The sequence below is a fragment of the Astyanax mexicanus genome, chromosome 1 (assembly GCF_023375975.1).
Source record: "Astyanax mexicanus isolate ESR-SI-001 chromosome 1, AstMex3_surface, whole genome shotgun sequence".
In the NCBI taxonomy this organism is placed as follows: Eukaryota; Metazoa; Chordata; class Actinopteri; order Characiformes; family Acestrorhamphidae; genus Astyanax; species Astyanax mexicanus.
The window spans coordinates 18464695-18487823 of record NC_064408.1 but is presented as its reverse complement, the minus strand read 5'-3'; the positions used below and the strand labels follow the sequence as shown (position 1 = coordinate 18487823).

The 23129-nt window shown below is 37.3% G+C and overlaps 3 protein-coding genes across 3 annotated transcripts in view; 1 reads left to right on the top strand and 2 right to left on the bottom strand.

Moving 5' to 3' along the window:
* The window catches only part of man2a1 (mannosidase, alpha, class 2A, member 1), a 39723-nt gene extending 29780 nt beyond the window's left edge, over positions 1-9943 (top strand). The window contains exons 18-22 of the mRNA XM_007231411.4: positions 100-241; positions 1914-2047; positions 2649-2846; positions 4541-4651; positions 5583-9943. Of these exons, the coding sequence (XP_007231473.3) occupies positions 100-241; positions 1914-2047; positions 2649-2846; positions 4541-4651; positions 5583-5735 (738 nt within the window). The 3' untranslated portion in view covers positions 5736-9943. The remainder of the gene's footprint in view (positions 1-99; positions 242-1913; positions 2048-2648; positions 2847-4540; positions 4652-5582) is intronic.
* A 647-nt stretch (positions 9944-10590) lies between these two features.
* Positions 10591-16535, bottom strand: ppm1db (protein phosphatase, Mg2+/Mn2+ dependent, 1Db). The gene is made up of 6 exons (XM_007231409.4): positions 15947-16535; positions 14494-14722; positions 14190-14314; positions 12939-13120; positions 12254-12478; positions 10591-11291 (listed from the first exon to the last, which is right to left on the bottom strand). Exons 1-6 carry the CDS (start codon positions 16353-16355, stop codon positions 10914-10916), a joined length of 1548 nt encoding a protein of 515 aa, XP_007231471.3. The 5' UTR covers positions 16356-16535; the 3' UTR covers positions 10591-10913.
* Positions 16536-20465: 3930 nt separating this feature from the next.
* On the bottom strand, positions 20466-23031 carry crybb3 (crystallin, beta B3). Its single transcript, XM_015600767.3, has 6 exons — positions 22914-23031; positions 22413-22497; positions 21983-22101; positions 21713-21845; positions 21479-21621; positions 20466-20895 (listed from the first exon to the last, which is right to left on the bottom strand). Exons 2-6 carry the CDS (start codon positions 22485-22487, stop codon positions 20610-20612), a joined length of 756 nt encoding a protein of 251 aa, XP_015456253.3. The 5' UTR covers positions 22488-22497; positions 22914-23031; the 3' UTR covers positions 20466-20609.
* Between the last annotated feature and the right edge of the window lie 98 nt (positions 23032-23129).

Below are 23129 nucleotides of genomic sequence, written 5' to 3'. Positions count from 1 at the left end.
GGATTTGTATCCAAATGTCCAAATGCCTCTGCTAAATCATATTTATTGAGTTTTTAAAGTAAAAGGTCATTTTTAATTGTGTGCTGAATGCTTGTCTAGATGCAGCCCAGACGAGCCATGGCAAAACTGCCACTGCAGGCTAACTTCTACCCCATGACCAGCATGGCCTATATAGAGGATTCCCTCAGAAGACTCACACTGCTCACAGCTCAGTCTTTAGGAGCTACCAGTCTCAAGAGTGGTGAGATGTGGTTTTGTGTTTTTGAGTATTTACATTTTTAAGATATACATATAAATACTAGTAGACACCAAATTATCGAATTGCATCAATGATTGAGTGATAAAATTTCAGTTTTTTTTTTCTAATCTTATTTCTAATTTTATCCCATTTTTTCACAATTTACAATAACAATTACCCAACCCACTCATTAGGACTCCCCCTGTCACTAGTAAAGGAGGGTGAAGACTAGCACATGCCTCCTCCAATACATGTAAAATCAGCCTCCATCTCTTTTTGAACTGATGCTGACGCAGCATTGCAGCTTTGAGGAAAGCACAGTGACATGGTTCTGATACATCAATTCTGATCTTTATCACCCTTTGGAGTGATGTCGGGAGAGAGCGCCATCTACCCACCCAGAGAGAGCAAGGCCAATTATGCTCTCTCAGGGCTCTGGCAGCTGATGGCAAGCTGCATGAACAGGATTCAAACCAGCGATCTCCTAATCATAGTGGCAGCGCCTAATCTGCTGGACCACTCAGAGCCTGGGATTTCATTACTAATAACACATTAAAGAGCATTTTTAAGGAATGCACCAGTCTTATCACTTGATTTCTGCTCACACATGAATTAAAATCCCTCAGCATGAAACTTAAGCTTCCAGCTTGTGGTGTTTTATGCTATTCTATGATATTTATATTACAATATATTTTAATAGCTGTTGTATGAGGTCCTTTTTATGTGTTGTGTTCTGTGACTTAATTTAGATCACAGAACACAGCACACAAAAAGGACCTCATATCCTAAAGGCTCACGCATGCATCTATCTAAAAATGAGGTATTGAAATCTACTGTCATGGTTTTAATTGAATTCCAATCTGACCAATAGCCACCAAGCCACCAAGTAATTAATAAGCAGCTTTAAACCTTCTCCTAAACTGATAATAACCATAAATATTATAATATTTTTATTTATTTTTAGGGACCTGTTTAAATGTTACTGTTTATTGGTGGTCAGTATACACTATATTTCCAACTATTTGTGTACACCCCTTCTAATAAAAGCATTCAGTTGCTCCTGTTGCATCCATTACATATTATACAGTCTCTGTAGAAAAATACTGCCAATAGAATAGGACACTCTGGAGCAGATAAACATAATTATATATACTTATTGACACCATGCGTAATGCCAGGCATGGATTAGAAGAGAGATGATGCGGCTCCATCAAGTACTATTACTATACTTTACTATACGTTTGTGCATAAAGTGGTTCTGCCTTTGGCCTAGAGGTTGGACAAATGTGGGTACCTCTAGTGAACATTCCTAAACCTGTGAATAAAAGATGACCTCATTTTTAAAGAGACATATAAAGTGAAAGCTGACCTGTTCCTGTACCTGAAGTACCTGAAGCATTTGTTTGGGAACCCTGCATAGTCAGTATTCAGTTACACCCCTCAAGGATTTTTATAGGAGATTCTTCATTACAAAAGGCATAGAACTATGAAGCTTGCATGCTTTTTATGAAGGTCTGTTATTTATCAAAAACAAAGTGTATACATGTTGGGAAAAAACAAATGTTTATTCCTTTGAATATCAGTTTATTTTCTGCTTATCTAACTGTTCAGAATAACTGAGATTTTAGACAGCAGTGTTTTTAAGACCCCTAAATATTTTGAATTTACTTTTCAGGTCAGCTGGAGGTGATCATGGACCGGCGGTTAAACCAGGATGATAACCGTGGCATGGGCCAGGGAGTGTTAGACAACAAGATCACGGCCAACCTCTTCCGTCTGGTTCTGGAGCCGAGAAACCCCACCCAAGAGGTGACCCCATGCTAATACAGTACTTTTTTTGATATTCAGTTAGTTCCATACAATAAAAGCACAGATGAGTGAGTTCTGGGCTGATGCTGATAACCAAAATCATATGTACCGATATATATCTACAAATGCCGATGCCAATACCGATGTACACATTTATACCTTACAGAGAGACACTTTGCTTTACATTTTAGCTTTTAACCAACTGTACACAAAGAATAAAATGAACATTTCTCTTGAGAAATTTATTTTTAACATTTTGTTAAACATTTTTTTTGTTTCACATTTATTTAACAGTTAACTGGTCCTTACATAAACTGGATTTTAAATTAACATGTTCAATCAAACAATAGAGCTATTTAAACAAAAAAAATAATACAAAATCAATGGATTTTCAAGTAGTGCAGCCAGTGTCGGATAATGGTAGAAGCACGGCCAGCATGGCTGGATCCTTTTCCAGCGTACATTTTATACATCAGCAAGTATCGGTTTAAAATATCGTCTTTTTTGGGTATAACTATGCTATCATCATGTAGCCCTAGTTCCATTCTTGTCCATTTTTCCATTACTGTTTCTGCTCAAACAATAACTTTTGGTGTTTTAGACCAAGAGGGAGAACACCACTCCACTCAGCTACCCGTCTCTACGGAACCACATCTCCTACATGTACCTCAACCACCCCCTCATGCCCATGGCCACCACCTGGGACTCAGACATGCTGACACTGACCCCCTACAGCCCTTTGAGCTCATCCTTCCCATGTGACATCCACCTGGTCAACCTGCGCACCATTCAGTCTCAGGTGGGTGTGCTCAGTCAAAATGACAATACATAACAAAAGGGAGGGGATGTGCCCTAAACCTACTAACTTCTGGATTATTTTCCAGAAATACTTGCTTTGTGAGTTTTGGTACATTTGGTCAAGTGTGAACGCCCGGAAGTCGTCCAAAGTACTGATCTCTGGTCTGGGTTTCGCTTCTATCTGCTCCCTGTGTTGTGTGTGGGGTTACATGATTGGTTTATTTTGTAATGCAACTGCTTTCACTTACTGTGTTATCTTCTCTTTCCACCAATATATTCTAACAAATCTCTGTGTGTTAACAGACAGCATGGTGATAAATGCTTGTCTTGCATTGACCTGCATAAAAAAAATAATCCTCCTCCTGGTTTGGAGGAGCTCCCGCATGGTGAAATGCCATGCATCCCAAAACCACTGTTTCTTGCCGCTTCAGTATTTGTATACAAGCAAAATAATACACAAAAAATGCTTAAAACAGGAATGAGATCCTCCACTTAAAAGCCCAGAACTGGTCCTGGATGCAGAATAATGGATGGAGACAAATGAAAAATGTGATGTTATGGCGCAAAGATTAGAGAAGCAGAGTTGAAAGAGGAAGGTTTAATCTACAGCAGGATGTCGGTGAGAGAAATGCACGTTTTCTCTCTCCACATGTATGGCTGGTGTGTTTTTACAGACCAAAATCACCAGTGTGTATCCAAGCATGTGTGTTTACTGCCACTGGCTGGTAAAATGCAGAAGTTAAATTCTGTAGTACTGCAGAGGAAAAGCCATAAAGTGTGTTTTCTTTCCTTAATTTAAAAATAATTAAATAAATCCCCAAAAAGCTGTAACTAGTAGAGGTTAGTGCAGAGCCAGTATTTCCCACTGGTATGAAAAAGACTCTCACTGTTGTCTGCCTGACATGTCTCAAAAAACTAAATTATATATTTTTTATTTAATGAAAGGCTGTAATTTTGTATTAGGAGTTTGTAAAAAAAGAAAGTAAAATATATTTTAAACAGAATGAATGTAAAGTAATTCCTTAAGTTGTTTGCTGTATAACTGTAAAGGTTGGTTTTATTTAAACCATACAGGAAACAACACAATTTTTACTTGTATTTCTCACCCTTTTTTCATTTTCCACAGCATTTTTGTGTCTGTATTCTGCTAATATAAAAGTAGAGTCACACCTTAAAAGAAAGGCTGATTGTACAGAAGAAATAAATCCATGTCTCAAAAAAAAAAATTATATATTTTTTTTATTTAAGGAAAGGCTGTAATTCTGTATTAGGCGTTTGAATTGAAAATATAGAATTGAAAATATAGAATTTTATGTTTAATTAGTTTATCATTTTAATGATTCATCGCAGAAAAGTGACGCACACAATCAATCCAGGGTTGTGTTAAAGCAAACCAGCAAGAATGAGCTCCTCCCTGAACGAGCAGATTCATGGATGCAGACAAAGGATGAAGAAATCATTGCAGCCTGTAACAGATTGATGATTTTAGATTTTTTTTTATTTAATAAAGTTTTTATTGTAATTCTCTGTTAGGAGTTAGAATTTTCTGTTTGATTAGTTTATCATTCTAAACCATGTGTTTTAATTTCTATTATCTTACACATTTGTAACAAGAGAGTATCTGTGGGAGATGAATCACTGCTGATAACTAAAATATGATCATCTCACTGTGGGTTTCTGTGTGTCTCATTGCAGGAAGGGGAAGGCCCATCGGATCAGGCTGCTTTAATACTGCACAGAAAAGCCTTTGACTGCAACATCGCCACGAGCAACACTGGCTTACTGTGCAGCACCACACGTGGCAAGGTAACGCTGCAGAGGCCTCTGTCCAACAAAAATACACATGCATGTATTCAACAACTAAATAAAAAATCTATATCAGGTTGGATTCATATTTACAAAATTCTGCTGTAATGCAAAAACCTCCAAAATGGTATAAAAATAACAACAAAAAACAAAATTACCAAAAAAGGTAATTTTGGGTATATATAAGTACAGTTCTGGAAAAAATAAGAGACCACTTCAGTTTCTGAATCAGTTTCTCTAATTTTGCTATTTATAGGTTGTTTGACTAAAATGAACATTGTTGTTTTATTCTATAAACTACAGACAACATTTCTCCCAAATTCCAAATACAAATATTATCATTTAGAGCATTTATTTGCAGAAAATGAGAAATGGCTGAAATAACAAAAAAGATACAGAGATTTTAGACCTCAAATAAATTCAATTAGGTAAAATCAAAGAAACTTATCATTTTAATTGGTCCCTTTTTTCCAGAGCTCTCTCTCTATCTTTATATATATCTATATATATATATATCTATATATATATATCTATATATATATATCTATATATATATATATATATATATATATATATATATATATATATATATATAATTTGTTTTTATTTATTTGTTTTTATTTATTTGTTTTTTTTTTCAGTCAGGAGAGAAGACATAAAAGAAAAGGCAAAATAAAAAAGCAAGACAATGGGGATAAAAATAGTAAAGAGGTGGAGAAGAAGGGAGAATAATTGATTGGTAATATTGTCTTGCTGAAAATACAGACAACTGACCAGTTCACACTGTAAAATCGGCTACAACTAAATAAAAAAGTCATACTTGAGAAATTCCAGCATCGAATGTAGCTTGATGTCTTCAACAGTAACATGAATGTTAAATGCTTTGTTAACATAACCGCTGTACCATCATTTATATGCTCTTTCTGTTTAGATTGAAATACAGGAACTTCTATCAGAGCTGAAGGTCAGCAGCCTGGAACCTATGTCGCTTTCTTTGATGCACGAATCCTCCAGCAGAGCAGTGGACCAGGAGATTACACTTAAACCAATGGAAATCCACACATATCGCATCCAGCTGAGATGAGTCATGGTTACAGTGAACTTTGTTGTTTATGGTGGGAGTATGCAAATGCCTTCAGTTGAGAACTCAATGAGTGAATTATCCAAAAATCTGTCTGTTTGATCCATGTGTTATTTCTGTTTTTTGTTGTCAGTTTGTAGGTGTGTTTAATTTCTGATTGGATTTTTATGGCAAAGTGCAATATGAATTATTAAGAGTGCTTTCCCAGACAACTCAGGTTCTGTCTACTTAAAGAAACCCTACAGTGCCTTTCACAGTTATTTCTACACTTATTGTATACAGAGGTCTGCCAGTGTTTGGGTGGTTATTGTAAAATTCTGTTTTTTGAATAGCTAAGTGACTAAAAGAAGACCCAATTTCTATGTTTCTTTTTTTTTTTTTGCCTTTTTGTCACATTACAGTGTGATGTTTGCCTCCAGAAGTTGCTGGTATTTTTCCAATCCATTTTTCCTTTTGGTCCTATTGCCACTGACAGCAATCCTAACATGCTATATCTTATTTGGAGAAAAAAAAATTACAGTTCACTTGACTTATTTCAAAAGGTGTCAGGTTTTTTCTGATGACTCTTTAATAAGGATCATATTAATTAATACAGGTGTTTTTGCACAGTAAACGTCCACCCCAGAGTCTGATCAATCTTCCCTTTCCTTTTCTTCTCTTTTTTTCTAACAAGCGGCTCCTTTCTGCTTTGTGTGCATCAGTTTTTTTAATGTTAAAAGTGCTAGGCTGCTGCTTAGAGGTTTTTTTTTGTTGTTTTCTTTAAACTGCATCACCTGGTCTTTTCTCAACAATGATTGTGAACAAGCCATTTGCCTAATAAGATAATTATCATCAACATTTTGATTGGTGCTCTTAACTTACTTAACTACTCAATAACAAACTATTTTAATGCCTAAACATTAGAAGTTTATTTGCATGTAGCAAAAGGAAAGTAGCAACACCCCTGAATATACATTCTCACTATTATAACTAATAAAAAAAAAAGTCTGCAGTTTAAGGTGCCTGTCAAGAACATAATATTTCTGCATTTATTATCGAGTGGACCAATACAAATGCTCCAAGTTGCCTTATATATAAAATCTTTTTACATTGACAGATGAAAATGTTATTTTGCTATTTTGGATATATGAGGTTTTTATGTGACTGTGACTACAAGTATCATTTATCCCAAAACACACTGAGAAGGCTGAGTTGAGAATGAATTAAAAGGATCACAGTAAAAGACTTGCAGATTTTGTGCTCACACTTAAGTCAAGCTTTGTAGGAATCTGATTTATAATTTTTTACCTTTTAATCAATGTTAAGACAGAATGATTTCTCTAACATTTTTTGTTGAGAATTATTGTGCATGTCTTTATTTCTAAAGCTGCTGTAAATGTCTTAAACTGTATGTAATATAATGTGTAATTATTATTTGCATTTGTAATTGTTCATGTAAAAGTCTACACTGGGCCAAATTACCTGTAGAGTTCTTTTCTTTAATCTTTATATCAGAAATTTTGGTTATGTTCACATTACCAGACTGAAGTGATTTTTTTGCGTTAATGTGACTCACACCTGTGGAAATTTCAAATCTGATTTTTTAAAATCTGGTTTAATTTACTTATAAGCAAATTACATAAGTAATTTTACATATCATATGTGGTCCAGATAGGATATGAATCTGATTTATGGGCATGCTGCATGTATGTGAACGGTCAAATCCGATTGCATGTTACTGCCGTATGCATGTGCTTACTGCTGTTGTCCTCGCCCTGGAGTTGAGTTGTATTCTGAATTTCTGCCCATGTTTGAGTCTGTTTAGTGTTCTCACACCTCATGCAGCAGTATGGGCATGCAGCAGTTACAGACTATGCTAGTGATTTCTGTTTCTGTTTTAAAAAAAACTACTAATATTAGTTTTTTTCTTAAGAACAAACTACAGAACATTTGTTTGAAGGGGAATCTGCGTCAAAACATGAGAGGCAACATTCATAAACATATTTGTGGGACCAATAAATATTTTGTGGACAGATCTGGCAGATAGAACTCCAGATTGAACCACCAGGATGGCTAAATCCGATCTGAGGTAAAAAATCTGAATTGACGAGTTTTGTAATGTGAACGTGGCCTTTAAGAACTGTAGAGGTGTGTAATCCAGGTCCAGAAAGTAAATCAAGTCAAATTTAGCCCAGGGTTTTGCAGCAGAGCCATGCAAAGAGTTGGACCTAAAAAAAATTGGGATTAATGGATGAAAATGTTTTTTGGACTTTGATAACCTACTTCTAGTCTGATGACACTGGTAAACCTGAAATTTTTTAAATGTATAAACTAAATGCTGATTGGGTCTTGTGGTAAACTTCACATCTAATTAGATTGTCTTACTTTTATAACCACTCAGAGAATCTATCCAAAAAGTTGTGAGCTGCTGTTGTGAGCAGTATCAGCATTAGCATGCTAGCTTGCTACGTTTCTTGAATGTAGACTATATTTTGAACAGAGTGAATGTGAAGTAATCCTTTCAGTTGTTTGCTGTATACCTGTAAAGGTTGGTTTTATTTGAACCATAAAGGAAACAACACAGTTTGTATTTGTATTTCTCACTCTTTTTTTTTTCTTTTCATTTTCTGCAGCATTTTTGTGGCTGTATTTTGCTAGCATAAGAGTCGGGTCACACCTTAAAATAAGGGATTATATCACAGGATAAATAAATCCAGTGGTTTTAATACCTGAAGTGCTTTTTCTCGCCTTACCTTACCAACAAACGTATGTGGTCATGGATTATGTGTGGTGTAAACTGTGTTAGCTACATTAGCATCATGGCTACACTGTAAACCTGAGGAAACAAACGTTGGACACCAAGCATGTTGTGGCTTGCGAGCTGCTAACTATATATGGGATTGAAGAGGAGCTATTTTTTTTTGTGGTGCTTGTGTGGTGCTAAGCGTAACACATGCACATAAACATAATTTAATCAGAAAACCTATATTGCTAGTTGTCTGACCACTGGTGTGCACCTCATTTAAAAGAGACTTTAGGAGTTCATTTACAAATAAATATGTTTGTGCTTAGCTTTTACAGCTAAATCTGAATTGTGCTTTAATTTTCTAGTTTATTCTGTTGCTATGCTTAAAGCTATTAAAATGCTTATTATTATATTAAAATGCCTTAATTCAAATCCCGAGTATTGAAACTGTGCAAGTGTTTCAAGTGGACTTGACATTGAAAAGGGGGTTAATTTGGGTGAAGTTCGTACTCTAAAACCCAGTTTACACCGGGTCACTTTAAGTGACTAGTATCTGGATTAAACTCAGATTAGCTTTTAACAACATGTATTTTCACTTGGTAGCCAAATGGGTCTCCAGTTAGTGTATATTCACTCACTGGGCAGCAGTTACTCATGTTGTGGTTGTACTGGGAGTTTTAAATGCATTAATGGTGTGTTTACATTTGTATGTGGTTTGATCTGATCTAGATACAGTATAATCCTGATACTCGAGACGCATGAAGTGACCAGGTGTATTTGGGGTGTATAAGTGTCTCACAGTTGTGGTGTATATTTTCTTTTTTTATGTTGCAGATTTGGTTAGTTGACTATAGAATGATTTAGGTTTGGGAATTACGTGTGATTATCTGTTGGTGTTTTTAATATGCAGTAATTGTCACATACAAAATAAATCATAGGGTGTTTTTTTTTTCTTCTTCATTTAAACAGAATTCTGTTTCACGTAGAGCTATGTAAACAGCTTTTGGGCCTAACCTTTTCCTACCTCAGATATAAGGGATATTACTTTTGTTGGACCACAAAGATCCGTGAAACATAAGATTTGAGGTGTTTTATAAGGTGAAAGGAGTTTCATATGAATCCATTATGTTTAATGGAGAGTACCAGGATCATGAGCTGAATTAAACGTACCTTATTTCCTTGTTATGTGTCCTTGTATTGTCATCAAATTATTTTTCCAACATTCCTGCTAAGGAAAAGGCAACATTTTAAAGCTGGTTTATGTCTCTTTACCTGTGTTTTTCCTCAAAGTGTATGTGGGTGTTTTTTTTTGTCTTTTTGTTTTTAATTTCTGTATGTAAAATGTTAAATCCCACTGGTTTGAGTCTGTTTATGAGAAGACATCTCTTTTACCAATAGACATTACATTCACCCAAGTTTTATACACGGCAGTGAAGCCAACAGTGGGAAATTTTGAAATAAAGGTGGAAATTGCAATTAAATTCTATAGGAATGGTCCTGTCTTTATTTTATTTTGTGTAAATAATGCAGACATATGCACCGGTCCCAGACTTGAGTAAAAATACATGTGCTCTATTAAAAAACTCACTTGAGTAGAAGTTGATGTCTACTTTAAGCTCCACACTTAAGTGAAAGTACTAAAGTAGTATTCAATATTCAATATGAAAAGTTTGCAGAGTAAAAAGCAGATTCTAAGATCATCAGGTTCAAATCCTGTTCATGTAGTTTGCAGAGTGAAATACAGATTATAAGATCAAGCTTTGATCAGGAGATTGTCGGTTCGAATCCTATTCATGTAGCTTGCCATCAGCTGCCGGAGTCCTGAGAGAGCACAATTGGCCTTTCTCTCTGTGGGTAGGTAGATGGTGCTCTTTCCCCACGTCACTCCAAAGGGTGATGTTGATCAGCACAGGGCGTCTGTGAGCTGATGTATCGGAACCGTGTTTGTGCGCTTTCTTTGTCCTGTGATGTAACTATTGCTCATGCGCACATCTTGATGACGATGCTTAAACGATATATCCTGCAGTCCTAGATTGCACACATGATTAAGCATGTATTGTAGTTCAATATTAAAATGCAGAATAAATACACATTTAAAGCTAAATAATCAATTAAAATCTCAATAACTTTTTTACTTTCTCTGAAATTTTTAATTTAAGGAAGTTTAAGACATTTACACAATTTCGAACATCCATACTCCTTTACATACAAAACACACAAAGCAAAATCACATCTAATACTACTATATAATATAATTCATAGCTATATAATCCAAACTGACACTGGCACACCCTCAACACATCAACACACACGATACTTTCCATTTCCATATACGACCATGCAAACTGACAGCAATCAATACAAGAGTTGATATGCTTTACCATGAGTTTCTCATGTTATCTCTCTTTTTTTTAGTGCAATTCTTCAAGAGGACAGTCATTTGTAGCGTCTGTATCTCAGCATGCACACAGGGCAGCCTTACGGTGCTGTAACATCGGGACGTTGGGGGTCCGTTTGAGGGTCCTCGCACTGTTCCGCTTGGGAGGAGGATGATCGGTGATCCTGTGGCCTCGAGAGCTGCTGGTGCTGAAGGGAGTCCGCCTGGGCCGTTTCCCTGCTGGACTGGTCACATCTGGAGTAAAGGTCAGAGGTTCACTGCGAGTCCCTACAGGGTTGCCCTCATTTAAGCACTTAGACAAGTCTCGTTTCAGGATATTAGTCTGGGAGACGTCCTGCTCTGTGCTGGTTTCTGATCCTGGTCCTAACAGACCATTTCTCTGCTCCACAGCCGGTAGAGTCTCACTGGTAGGAGAGGAGAGGTCTGGATGAGGAGTCTGTGAAAGAGGAAAAAAAAAGCTGATTTTAGTTTTCCACATTTATATACTGATCTAATTACAGCTGGGCAGTGTATCAAACACATTTAATCCATTTACATGCACTTTGTAATCTGATTACTCAAACCAGACCATCAGATTTGGACAGTAATCAGAGAATGAAAAACTATGCTTTGCTTTTCATCCAGCTCACAGAATGAGACATGACATAGAATCATGTAAAACACAAACTTAAGGCTGCAGATCTTTTTAAACACATCAACCTAAAAGCATAAAAGAGAAACCTCGTGTGAAATGAACTTTGGCTGTACTTTTGTCAAATAGCCCACCTACATTAACCCCCAGCATTCCAAAATACAGCGCTTTCAGTCGATGCTCCCAATATTTTTACACCATTAACAAACTCAAAGTAGCTCCATACTTCACTCGTAGAATTATTAGGACCCTGACATTTAATCAAGACACTGAGAACTGTAAAAGTGCACAGGTTTATTAAAAACACTGTTTTTACACACAGTATTATTTAGGTAGTTCTCCAGGAGCCGCAATCTTAAAATTAAATCACAATTTGTCAACTGACGAGTACGAATGGATAGATAGGATAGAGAACAGACTGCAAAATTAATTCTGTGAAAATGCATGAATTCCAGCTGTTGCAAAAAAAATCTCTATACTATTAATGCATTTCCTGAGAACTAATTTTGCAATCTGTTACCCAATCCTACCTATTTTTTTGTGCTGGTCAGTCAATGTATCACACTTTAGTTTTAACATGGCGGTGCCTATAAAACTACCTCAAGGTATCGTGTTTATAAACACTGGTTTTTGGTCATGAAAGAAGACAGCTATATGACTATACATTTTATTCTACGGTAGTTTGACATTATTTTTTTTATTTATATATAAAGTTAATTTTTTCCCATTTTTTTTTAAATATGTTGTTGTGTCTGTTAAAATCAAACCTTAATAAGTGGTGTGTTGGAACGGGAGGCTGGTGGCAGGTCACAGTACGATCCCTCTGCCAGTGTGAGAATGACCTCATCGCGGTGTATGGGAACCTGTGGTTTGCCTGGTTCAGGCAAAGCAATGACGATGACACTGGTGTTGTCAGCCCGCAGCATTCGCTGCCGCCATCGCATCAGAGCATGGCAGCCTAATCTCCGTGCAACTGACATGTCGAAGGGAGCCTAGGCAATAAAAAAAGCCATTTACTTACGTACACACTGTATTAATCAAAAGTCTGTATATGTATATCTGTAGATAAAATTGCTGCTGTCCAATTAAAACTTCTATCTTTAAAACAACAACTTTACAAGAGACATATAAAACCTTTTCAAATTTCAATGTAAGTCATTATAAAAAGAGTTTTTTTCAGAGAAATTTTGACACAGTTTAAGGGACAGTTTGTGTGTTTAAATTATGTAGAAAATTAAAAATGTATTGTATATTTTAAACAAGAAATGAAGACATATCATCAAAACTGAACCTAGGCCTGATCAACTACAGCAACCTCCTTTTTTTGGCCAGGCATTGTATTAAATATTATAAGAAACATCCTCTCTACCAATATCACTTACATTTATGTGTGTGTCTATGCTATTGAGTCATTATATGCTGCGGTGCTGCAGGAGAGTATGCAGGACTTACCAGAGCTTCATCATGGCTTTGACACACTGTTACAGCCTCCTGAGGAGGCACCATGTTCCACAATCCATCACTCCCTACTATAATATAGCGGTGTCGCTGTGGGTCAAGGGTCATTACACTTGTATCCGGCTCTGGAGATACAACAAACTCTCCACTGTAGAAATCATAGCTCCACAGGTCACCTATGAGCCCAGAAACAACCCTAGTCAGTGAAACTGTCAAAATCTCAAACTATACATACTCAATACCTCTTCAGTATCAGGTACATTTATTAATTTAACATTATATTCAAAATAAGGTGTCAAAAAGCAGATTTACAAAAGACATAATGAAAAAAATATACAGTATAACACTAAATAATTAATTATAGTGAATATAGCAGCAAACAGCAATATGCAGGGTCCAAGCATCCGCACATGGGACTTCAAACCATACTTTGTAAGCTTTCATTTTTTATTTTTTTCCAAACTGAATCATAATCTGAATGATTTACATTTACATACCCATAAATCAATACAGCCCAACATACTTCAGCACACTTTGTGCTTCAAGAATCATTAAACAGAAAATCGTAGGAGTTGTGAAGTACTGCTTTCATACACAGACCAAATTAAAAATTCTTGGACTAGTTTCTGCAGTGGTGATTTTAATAGTAGTACAGGTACTTGCTAAGTGCTAAGTGTTGACTGCTAAGGCAGTTCCAGTAGTATTTGAGCTGTCTGCTATGCTGTTGCTAGGTGATTGCCATGGTGTTACTAGGTGGACACTATGTTATTCAATGTAGCTGCTATGGTGTTGCTACGTGGATGATAGATGGGAGATGCAGTGTGAGAGGGTGACTTCTATAGTATTTCAGGTGTTTGCCGTGATTTTGCTTAGTGAACTCTAGGGTGTAACAAGGGTGTTGCTATTGCTATGGTATCCAATGTGGTTAGCATGCTGCCTCAGGTGAGTGCTCGGGTGTTGACAAGTGGTTGCTGTGTTACTTGAACGTATATAAAGGTATCATTTTTTACCTTTAATGGGTGCCAAAAATTTTGCACCCATTTCATTCCTATGGGGAAAAATATGCAATTCCAATTACAAAGCTGTTTATATAAGTACACAACACAATTAGATCGAACAATCTGGAGTAGTTTTCATATTTCAAAGGTTGCAGGACATGATATATAGGGAAAATCTGGCAGAAAAATGGAAAGGATACAGAAGACCATCTTTCGTAGTAATGAGTAATATGAAAAGTTTTTTTACCTAGTGCTCTGGCTACAGCAAGGAACGGAATCTGGTCAATGGGCGTGCTCCTCCTGACTGGCCCGTTATGTGTGAGCCTAGGCCTCTTCCAGACCACACGGTTCACTCCTGACTTCTTTATTACACTTGAAATAAACACACAAAAAAATACATGAACAAATATTATATACGGTTTTAATAAAGATCTCTACAGACCTCCAGACTTCATGTGGTCTTACGATTAGCTCAAGAACAGTAGTGTACGGAGCTTCATAGAATGATAAAGTTTCTATTGCACTTGATTTTATTGATCTTAAGTTCATACCTTCCTCCCAGTCTTTCAATTCGTTGTTTCTCTTTTGGAAGTTCAGGTTTGTGATCCTGTGTGACCTCCACAGCTTTGATGACCTTATCAGTGGGCTCCTCCCGAATCCCCAGCACCACTGATGAATCCCCGACGTGGGCTACAAACATGCGGTCCCTGCGGATAACCACCACACTGGCCGTGGTGCCTGATGTACTGGGAAGGCCGGTCAGGGTCTTAGGCCACTCCGCTGTAAAGCACAGTTCAGGTTAGGGTTACCAGTCATTAAAAGGTTAGAGGGATGTATGGTAAATGCATGCTACAAAAACACATTTAAAAAAAAACTGCTTTTGCCGGTCATGCTGGTAAAGTAGCATGATCATGATTCTCAGTGGCTGTTTTTCCAGTGCAGTGGATGGGACAAAGCTACTGATCCAATAGTGAGTGTTACGTGCAACAAAACCGCTAATCAGCGGCTCTACTTTTTCTGCAAAATGAGAAGAGCTGGAGCCCCCACCCCCATCATGATCACCTTCCACAGAGGGGCCATCGAGATTATCCTGACCAGCTGTTTTTCAGTGTGGTATGGGACCTGCACAGCATCCTGCTGCAGGACCCTCCAGCGCATCGTGAGAGCAGCTGAGAAGATCGTTGGCATCTCTCTCTCCTCCCTTTAGGACTTGTACAGCTCCCGCCTCAAACAGAAAGCCCTCTCTGCCTGGCAGGAGATCCCTCCCACCCACTACACAGCTTCTTCTGCCATCAAGGAGGAGACTGCAGGGCTAGGGAAAGTCTCTGGGCTAGGACCAGACTGAGACTGAGGTACAGCTCCATCCACCAGGTTGTGAGGATGCTGAACTCTCTCTCCCTGCTTTACCCCCTCCCCCTTCTGCCCCCAGCACACACACACACACTCACTCAGCATCCTGACCGCCCACCATCCATACAACACAATACTGGAACTTTTTAAGAACTGACATACGCTCATACACCCCACACCTGCACTACTGCTCATACTTGAACCTGAACTATTATATACCCATTTTACAATCACTATGGAACTATTGTCTTGTGTATTTTGTCTCTCGTATATCTACATATGTGTCCTTGTTGTATTGAATATTATGTGTCTCTCATTATTTTTACATTTATATTTTTAGCATGTTTTATTTGCTGTAACTTTGGGAAGAACAGAAACGTGACTTCGGTCCTCTGTATGTTCTGTACATATGCAGTACTGACAATAAAACTACTTGACTTGACTTGACTTTAAAAATAAAGAAAATACATGATGTGCACTATAATAGACGTAGGGTCTGAAAGGGTTAGGTTTAGACTGGATGTCTTCAGTATTTTTATTAATTTATAATGTATAAAAAATCTAAAATAAAAACACTGATTGGGAATGTGTGTCCAAACTTTTTTTTACGGTGTAAATCCCAGAAGTATCTGAGGGTCAGGAGGTGAGACTCACGCAGTTTCTTCCACATGGCTCTGTGACAGGCTATGAAGCCTTTTCTGATGGCATCACAGACTTTGCGGTAATCTCTGGACCAGAATCCCCTCTGCTTCTTCAGGAAGTCCCACAGGTGGTCCCGGGCGAAGTGGGCAGCCTCTCTCCCCCCGTGTCCATCAAACACGGCGAAAAACGCCACGGACCTCCTGCCCGCGGGGGCGGAGAGACCCCCAGCCTGACCCCCCTGCAGACCCTCAGTCCAGGTCAGCGCGACGGGCTCGGCTCGGGGGCTCAGAGGCTCCGGGTCCGCGGGTTTTGGACCCTCGGTCGGCTCGTCTTCCACCGTCACCTCCGTAACATCCTCCATATACTTCCTCCCGCCCTGCTCCGAGAACACGCTCACCCGCAGAGACAGCACCGCGCTCATCTCCGCCACCCGCCCCCGACACTAAACCTGCTCTAATAAACACTAATAAACCCCCATATCCTCATTATTAACCCCAATATCCTCATTATAAACCCCCATCTCCTGATTATAACCCTGTCCTTACTACCCCAGCTCTGTTTATTATTCCTCTAAAACACCTCCCACTCGGCTCCCCGCGCCCCCGTGTTTCTGTCCGCAGTCAAATATTAAATAGTGCCGTCTGTTGGAGCGGAGTATAGAGTAAATACATACAGTACAGAGCGGAGTATAGAGTAAATACATACAGTACAGAGCGGAGTATAGAGTAAATACATACAGCACAGAGCGGAGTATAGAGTAAATACATACAGTACAGAGCGGAGTATAGAGTAAATACATACAGCACAGAGCGGAGTATAGAGTAAATACATACAGTACAGAGCAGAGTATAGAGTAAATACACAATGTTACAGTACAGAGCGGAGTATAGAGTAAATACATACAGTACAGAGCGGAGTATAGAGTAAATACATACAGTACAGAGCGGAGTATAGAGTAAATACATACAGCACAGAGCGGAGTATAGAGTAAATACATACAGTACAGAGCGGAGTATAGAGTAAATACATACAGTACAGAGCGGAGTATAGAGTAAATACATACAGCACAGAGCGGAGTATAGAGTAAATACATACAGTACAGAGCGGAGTATAGAGTAAATACATACAGTACAGAGCGGAGTATAGAGTAAATACATACAGTACAGAGAGGAGTATAGAGTAAAAACATACAGTACAGAGCGGAGTATAGAGTAAATACATACAATACAGAGCGGAGTATAGAGTAAATACATAATGTTACAGTACAGAGTGGAGTATAGAGTAAATACATACTGTACAGAGCAGAGTATAGAGTAAATACATACAGTACAGAGCGGAGTATAGAGTAAATACATACAGTACAGAGCGGAGTATAGAGTAAATACATACAGTACAGAGCGGAGTATAGAGTAAATACATACAGTACAGAGCGGAATATAGAGTAAATACATACAGTACAGAGCAGAATATAGAGTAAATACATACAGTACAGAGCGGAGTATAGAGTAAATACATACAGTACAGAGCGGAGTATAGAGTAAATACATACAATACAGAGCGGAGTATAGAGTAAATACATACAGTACAGAGCGGAATATAGAGTAAATACATACAGTACAGAGCGGAGTATAGAGTAAATACATACAGTACAGAGCGGAGTATAGAGTAAATACATACAATACAGAGCGGAGTATAGAGTAAATACATACAGTACAGAGCGGAGTATAGAGTAAATACATACAGTACAGAGCGGAGTATAGAGTAAATACATACAGTACAGAGAGGAGTATAGAGTAAAAACATACAGTACAGAGCGGAGTATAGAGTAAATACATACAATACAGAGCGGAGTATAGAGTAAATACATAATGTTACAGTACAGAGTGGAGTATAGAGTAAATACATACTGTACAGAGCAGAGTATAGAGTAAATACATACAGTACAGAGCGGAGTATAGAGTAAATACATACAGTACAGAGCGGAGTATAGAGTAAATACATACAGTACAGAGCGGAGTATAGAGTAAATACATACAATACAGAGCGGAGAATAGAGTAAATACATAATGTTACAGTACAGAGTGGAGTATAGAGTAAATACATACTGTACAGAGCAGAGTATAGAGTAAATACATACAGTACAGAGCGGAGTATAGAGTAAATACATACAGTACAGAGCGGAGTATAGAGTAAATACATACAGTACAGAGCGGAGTATAGAGTAAATACATACAATACAGAGCGGAGTATAGAGTAAATACATACAGTACAGAGCGGAGTATAAAGTAAATACATACAGTACAGAGCGGAATATAGAGTAAATACATACAGTACAGAGCGGAGTATAGAGTAAATACATACAGTACAGAGCGGAGTATAGAGTAAATGCATACAGTACAGAGCGGAATATAGAGTAAATACATACAGTACAGAGCGGAGTATAGAGTAAATACATACAGTACAGAGCGGAGTATAGAGTAAATACATACAATACAGAGCGGAGTATAGAGTAAATACATACAATACAGAGCGGAGTATAGAGTAAATACATACAGTACAGAGCGGAGTATAGAGTAAATACATAACGTTACAGTACAGAGCGGAGTATAGAGTAAATACATACAGAACAGAGCGGAGTATAGAGTAAATACATACAGCACAGAGCGGAGTATAGAGTAAATACATACAGTACAGAGCGGAGTATAGAGTAAATACATACAGTACAGAGCAGAGTATAGAGTAAATACACAATGTTACAGTACAGAGCGGAGTATAGAGTAAATACATACAGTACAGAGCGGAGTATAGAGTAAATACATACAGTACAGAGCGGAGTATAGAGTAAATGCATACAGTACAGAACGGAGTATAGAGTAAATACATACAGCACAGAGCGGAGTATAGAGTAAATACATACAGTACAGAGCGGAGTATAGAGTAAATACATACAGCACAGAGCGGAGTATAGAGTAAATACATACAGCACAGAGCGGAGTATAGAGTAAATACATACAGTACAGAGCGGAGTATAGAGTAAATACATACAGCACAGAGCGGAGTATAGAGTAAATACATACAGCACAGAGCGGAGTATAGAGTAAATACATACAGCACAGAGCGGAGTATAGAGTAAATACATACAGTACAGAACGGAGTATAGAGTAAATACATACAGTACAGAACAGAATATACAGTAAACCTGGTCTATATTCAATATATTCAGTTAGTCAGCTGAACCTGAACCTGAACAATTGCAGCATCAACCCCAAATCATTTACTTAGTTCAATCCAGATGTTCACTTTTTTTAACCGGTTATTATATAGAAAACATAGTAACTCTTATTTTTGAGTCTAAACACGCCAAAAAACCTAACTAGCTAACTTCACCATGCTGTAACAACTTTTCTGCTTGCCTTCTGTAGTTTTGCTTTACATGTAGATAATCGTTTGGTTTAATGCTGACTAGTACTGAGGACTACTTACTAGCTACTGCCTAGACAAACAATAATAAAATAAATAAATAAATATAATACAGGTTCTTGTTTTTCTACACCTGTGGCCATGGAAGTGATTGGAGTTCAGTAAGTAGCATGGGTAAGAGAATAGCAAAATAGTGTGTCATAATTATGACAAAAACATTTTAGTAGTTTGTGAGAAAATATCCCTTTATGAGATTGTACTTTTTAAAATGAAATTATGTAATAATTGTGACAGAATATATTGTAATCATGTTGTATTTTTGTGTAAAAAAAAATACATACCTTGTTATTGCAAGATATGATGTCATAAAACAACATATAAATGGTTGAATATCTTGTAATTCACAGAAGTATGTTGTTATTATAAGATATAATGTAATAAAAAAAACATACTGTAAATATTAAGAATTTTTTTTGTAATTTGTAATTACAATACAATAGTATTATTACGACATAATATCTTGTAATTACAAGACATGTCTTATTATTATACGATATTATGCCATAAAACAACACATAAAACCACGTTGTTGACAAAATATTTTACTTATCTTACATTATTTATTCAATAAGGTATTATGTCATACAAATTATACACTCTAACTGTAATGGAAAAATGTATTAATACAATGAGGTACCTTGTTATTCTGAGATAATGTCATTAAACACGGTTGTGTTATAATAACATGCTGAAGCAATACTCTTATAGATTATAGATAATGTTTATGGTTTTTAATAGTTTTTTAGTACATCTGGAAATAGTTGCAATAATGAATATGGCTTCAGTTAGAATGAGGTAGAATGTTGCACAATGATAATCATATCTTTTTTTTCTGACTGTTAATACAAACTCTGGTTCCAACAGATGCCCAGGCTGTTACTGAAACGATGAATTGAATGATAAATAAAAATAACTAATGTCTGAATAAACTTTCTATCTTAAGTAAAAGTTCAAGATATTTAAATTCAAGATAACATTTTGTTTAAGATTTTTTTTATCTCCCACTTATATATAATAAATAGTATAAAGTAAAGTCACACTGGCACAAAGATCATACCAATTCAGGGCCAAGGCCTTTATTTTCAGTAACAGATGGGCAAGAGAAATGGCAGTCATTCACTTTATTGTGTTCTTTGTTTTGGCAGCAGCCATTTGAGAAAAGGCAGTGGTCGTGAAAGGGGCTAGCTCGTGTCCTTCAGCTGCTGGCGGCTGCAGCCGGTGGGGCGGGGGGAGGGGGTGTAGGGTTTGGGGTGGGAGTAGGGTTAGGGTTTGGATTAGGATTAGGATTAGGGTTGGGATTGGGCTTAGGGGTGGGCTCAGCAGGAGTGAAACATCCTCGTTTGTGCCACTGCATGTCTCGAACACGCCGCACAGACTGCACCTGTGGCACCGTAGCTCCCCAGTCATTCCAATGCTTGTAGTCACCATGTTCAAACACATACTGCTGGCCCCGGTAACCAGGGTACATGTATCCCACCCACCTGCACAGGGACAGAGCAGAGACATGAGGGTTATATTATTAGAAACTAGGTGGCATCCAGGAAAATGCATAATGCAGTATAGATGCATATGAAAGTAATTAATGTACAACATAAATACAACAAATAAAAAAGCCACAGCAATGCCATAAGTCAATAACAGATTATGGTATCAGTTAATATATGCCCAAGTTATTATATGTGTAATGGCTTTGGCCACCTAAGCACATTTTTTAAACAATTTATCTTTTAAAAACATCAAATTCCTATGGACTGACCCAAACCAGTGTGTAATAATTGTGTACAAATTCCATCAGTAGGTCACCTTATTTAACATCATTAAGCTCTGACTTATCAAACATAAAAGCATTTAATGAACACAGAAATGTAAAACCACTTTTTGTTGGAATATTGTTTATATATATAAAAAAAAACACTTATTGCCCAAATAGGGGGGTGCATTATATTTTGCAAGGTTTAATTATTGACTATTACCAATCCATTTGATTTCAGGCTTATTACAAAATAGACAGAATAGACTTACTATACTGGCCTCAAGGAGAAAGAAAAAAGCAGTTATTCTTACGTTCCATTCAGTGCTTTCACACTGGCCACGCGATCCTGAAAACCATGAGCCCACAGACTGGGAACGTCATCGTCAACAATTTCCATCTTCCTCCCAGTAAAACCTCCATTCTCAAACAGATGGATTTTGTGATCTGCACCATCCTAGTAGACAGAAATGCACAGGTTTTAAAGAACAATCAGCGGACATTCTGAATGCATGCCATATGCGTCACGTGTGTCTGTGAGCACCAACCACTCTTAAGGGTCTGAGAGACAGGAGGCAGTAGCTGTTCTGGCTGTTGGTCCAGGTGGTCCAACGAGGATACTCTCCCTTCTCCAACACAAACTGCTCCCCAGCAAAGCCACGCTTTTCAAATGCCACCCATCTGTGCACACAATCAAACGTACAGACACAGATTGGTACACTAGTGCAGATACACTGGGGCGTATACTATTCTTCACAAGAGAAAAGCAGGATAAATTATAGGCTAAAACAATATGATAGAAAATTGTTAGTGCTCACGGCCCAGAATCCACTACGATTGAGCCAACTTTTTCCAGATTCTTCTCATTCACATCTTTACACTCTGCTGACAGCTCTGTTTTCTTTCCCCGGAAGTTCTCATATTCATACAAAACAACCTGGACATAAGATCAAAAATAAATGGTGTACATTTTAAAAATGCATGTTGTTACAATGTGCAATTGTTTCATAAAATATTTGAATTCTATAATTTCCAAGTGAATTATACATTCTGTATACCAAACATTTATTTTCATGTATTTTTGTATAATTTATTACTTTATAAAATATTCCATTAACTAGGAAATTAGCACACAAACTACTAAACTACTTTTGATTAAATCTTTAAAATATGTAGTGCAGGACAGACAAGATCATTATAATAAAGCTGAGATTCGAAGGTTTCAGTGTTCAGTACAGCTCTTGGTACCTTGTAGGTTGCCCCAGCTCCTCCCTGGCTCTTTCCAGCAGGCAGCTGCTCTGGGGCACCTTGTTGATCTGACATTCTTCAATAGCTAATCAAAACAATGAAAACATTAAAAAACAACCTAATTTTAAAAATATATGTTATCATACAAAGATAGAGTGTGTATTTATTATATTAAATTCAGCTCTACTAGAATGCATTTTTAGGATATTTATAGCATATTAAAACTCAGGGAAGTGTTAAAGTTGTTTAACTAATGACTTATATTGAAATATTTACAATTACAATGTAAATGTCAGAATAAAATGAACAATGAGACCTAAGGAGAGTTAGTTAACCATAACCAGAAATGTAAGCACTTCTATTCTACTATCCATCCATTAAGTTAGCTTTAGGCCTTAGTAGCAGCCATATATAAAAACATACATATATATGTCTTTATATACACATATGTTAAGAAAACAAGATGTCACAGCAGGTATATAGCAAGAGTGGACTTAGTACCTGTTAGTAACTTGTCCGTCACCTTGAGGTGTCTTTGTGGCCCTCTCAGCACCCTCTTTCTCTAGTCTGATGTGTGGATGTGTGAGAGTGTGTGTGTGTATGTGTATGTGTGTGTATATGTGGTGAGCAAGCAGTGGGCCCTAGGGGGTATTTATGGTTTATTTCTGTCCACAGCAGCAAAAACTGTCTGGGCGCAGGATGCTGTTGATGCAGCAA